The following is a 2,071-nucleotide window of genomic DNA, read 5'->3' as shown; positions in this document are numbered from 1 at the left end:
ACTGGGTTTGTAACCCGGGCGCTCAGGAACTTGCGAAAATCCTGCGATGAGTTGGTGCCGAATATTTAATTCTGAATTTAGTACTCAGTGTGTGTTTTTTAAATCTCGGTAAGTTACAGAGTGCTAAATATTAGACGTTCAAATTTGTGTTAAGCTTCTGAGAAGTGTTGTGGGGTTTTTGAGATTTATGCATTTCTCCATTTAGTTCGAGGAAAACTGTTTCTCTGTAGATGACTGAAGACAAAAAAAAAAACCAACGTATTTTACCTTAATGTAGTAAAGATCCCCTTGTTTATTCAGCTGTTCCTAAAATGACTGAATATATCAATTTATAATTTCCTTGCAAGTTTTCAGTCCTGTCAAGTTTGTCACATTAAGGTTTTGGCAGGAGGCAGAAGTGGCAAATAGCCTTTTGGTTTGTTTCCAGCTTTTATAGTGTGGCTTTTGACTTCCTCAGTCTGGCAGTCGTTAGAAAGAGGAGTGGTGGTGTGTGTGACTCGCTGCTGAGGACAGAGGCCTTGCTCTGTGCTGTCAGGAGCCTTGCTGTGGTTTCCTGTTTGCATTTCAGGGGTGTGCATCTCCGGTTTTTCCTCTTTTCAGATGATTCCGCAGAATTCAATTTGGTGAACAATGCTTTGCTCAGTATATTTAAGATGGATGCTAAAGGTAAATGACACCTTCTTCTGTAAATGTCTGTTATTAATCCTTCCCGGTGTCTGGGAGGCTGAGAGCAGGACTCAGTTCTGTATCTTCTTCGTACAATGCCAGAGTTAGGGACGCATGCTCTGCGTCTGGTTTGACAAACAATACCGATCTTTTCCATAATGGTGGGTCTGAACGATACAGACCAATAGAGGCGTCTGAATTCTTAAGTCACATTACGTGAAAATTGTGGGTTTGCTTAAAAGTCAGTGTAGCGCCTATGTTAAAATGTGTCATGGAGCTTTACAGGAGGAAACCTCTTTCTTCTGCATAGAAAGATCAGCTCTAAACTTCTCAGGTAATTTGTGTTCCCTGGTTTATCCTCCATTCAGGGACCTTGGGAGGCTTGTTCAGTCAGATTCTCCAGGGAGAGGATATTGTGAGGGAGCGAGCCATCAAGTTCCTCTCCACCAAACTGAAAACCCTGCCGGAAGAGGTGATGACCAAGGAGGTAGAAGAGTTTATACTGACTGAGTCAAAGAAGGTCAGTCTCTCCTCTTAGTACAACCTCAAGTGTTAAGCCATCCCGTATCTTGTTTTTTTCTTTTGTTGAATTTCATGAGACTCTTGTGTATTCCTCAAGCTGGAAAAGATGCAAAAAGTATTTAAACCATCGATAATGAGTAGATACTAATTTAACAGTTATTCTGCCTGAAATAGGATTTTGTTGCATAAGGAATTTGTTCTCGAAGTTAGAGTTCAAGAAAAATGATGTTCCCTCTGCACAGTTTCACAGCCGTTACTTTACTTTGGAGACGAGAACAATTATACTGCATCTTTCATCTGTTCCTTTAATTTGTGTTTTTTAAATCACTAGAAGCTAAATTTAAATGCTCAGTATTTGCATACTTGGCCTTTCCAAATCACGTCAGTTTGACTTGGCGGTTCGCAAGGTTGCACCGTAGAAATGTGTTTTGTGGTGTTGCAGGTGCTGGAAGATGTGACGGGCGAGGAATTTGTCCTGTTCATGAAAATACTGTCTGGACTAAAAAGCTTGCAGACGGTGAGCGGCAGGCAGCAGCTGGTGGAGCTGGTGGCCGAGCAAGCTGACCTGGAGCAGACGTTCAATCCGTCGGACCCGGACTGTGTGGACCGGCTCCTGCAGTGCACGCGGCAGGCAGTGCCGCTCTTCTCCGTACGTGGTTCCTGCTTTGCGCCTGGAATACTGAGGGCAGTCGGTGGCTGTAGCTTCTCTTCAGGGTTCTCGATGAGTGTGTTAGAGTGACAGCAGATCAGTCCTTCTCCACCTTCAGCCTCTGGAATGTTGGAAAACATCCTTAAAGCCTCCAGATACAAAGAGCTTCTGTGTTATTCCCTGCTCTTCAACATTTTTTTTTTTTTTTTTTTTATTTTAAAGTTTTTACAGTAA

The 2,071-nt window shown here is 42.7% G+C and overlaps 1 protein-coding gene across 1 annotated transcript in view; it reads left to right on the top strand.

Moving 5' to 3' along the window:
• API5 (apoptosis inhibitor 5) overlaps positions 1 to 2,071 on the top strand; it is a gene marked incomplete at its 5' end in the record, with an annotated part of 8,159 nt that overhangs the window by 1,275 nt on the left and 4,813 nt on the right. The window contains 3 exons of the mRNA XM_010142928.1: positions 601 to 666; positions 1,035 to 1,186; positions 1,631 to 1,837. Coding sequence (XP_010141230.1) covers positions 601 to 666; positions 1,035 to 1,186; positions 1,631 to 1,837 — 425 coding nt within the window. The remainder of the gene's footprint in view (positions 1 to 600; positions 667 to 1,034; positions 1,187 to 1,630; positions 1,838 to 2,071) is intronic.

The sequence above is a fragment of the Buceros rhinoceros genome, unplaced genomic scaffold (assembly GCF_000710305.1).
Source record: "Buceros rhinoceros silvestris isolate BGI_N320 unplaced genomic scaffold, ASM71030v1 scaffold26569, whole genome shotgun sequence".
NCBI lineage: Eukaryota > Metazoa > Chordata > Aves > Bucerotiformes > Bucerotidae > Buceros > Buceros rhinoceros.
The sequence above is the reverse complement of the archived record's forward strand: the minus strand, read 5'-3'. Positions and strand labels throughout refer to the sequence as shown.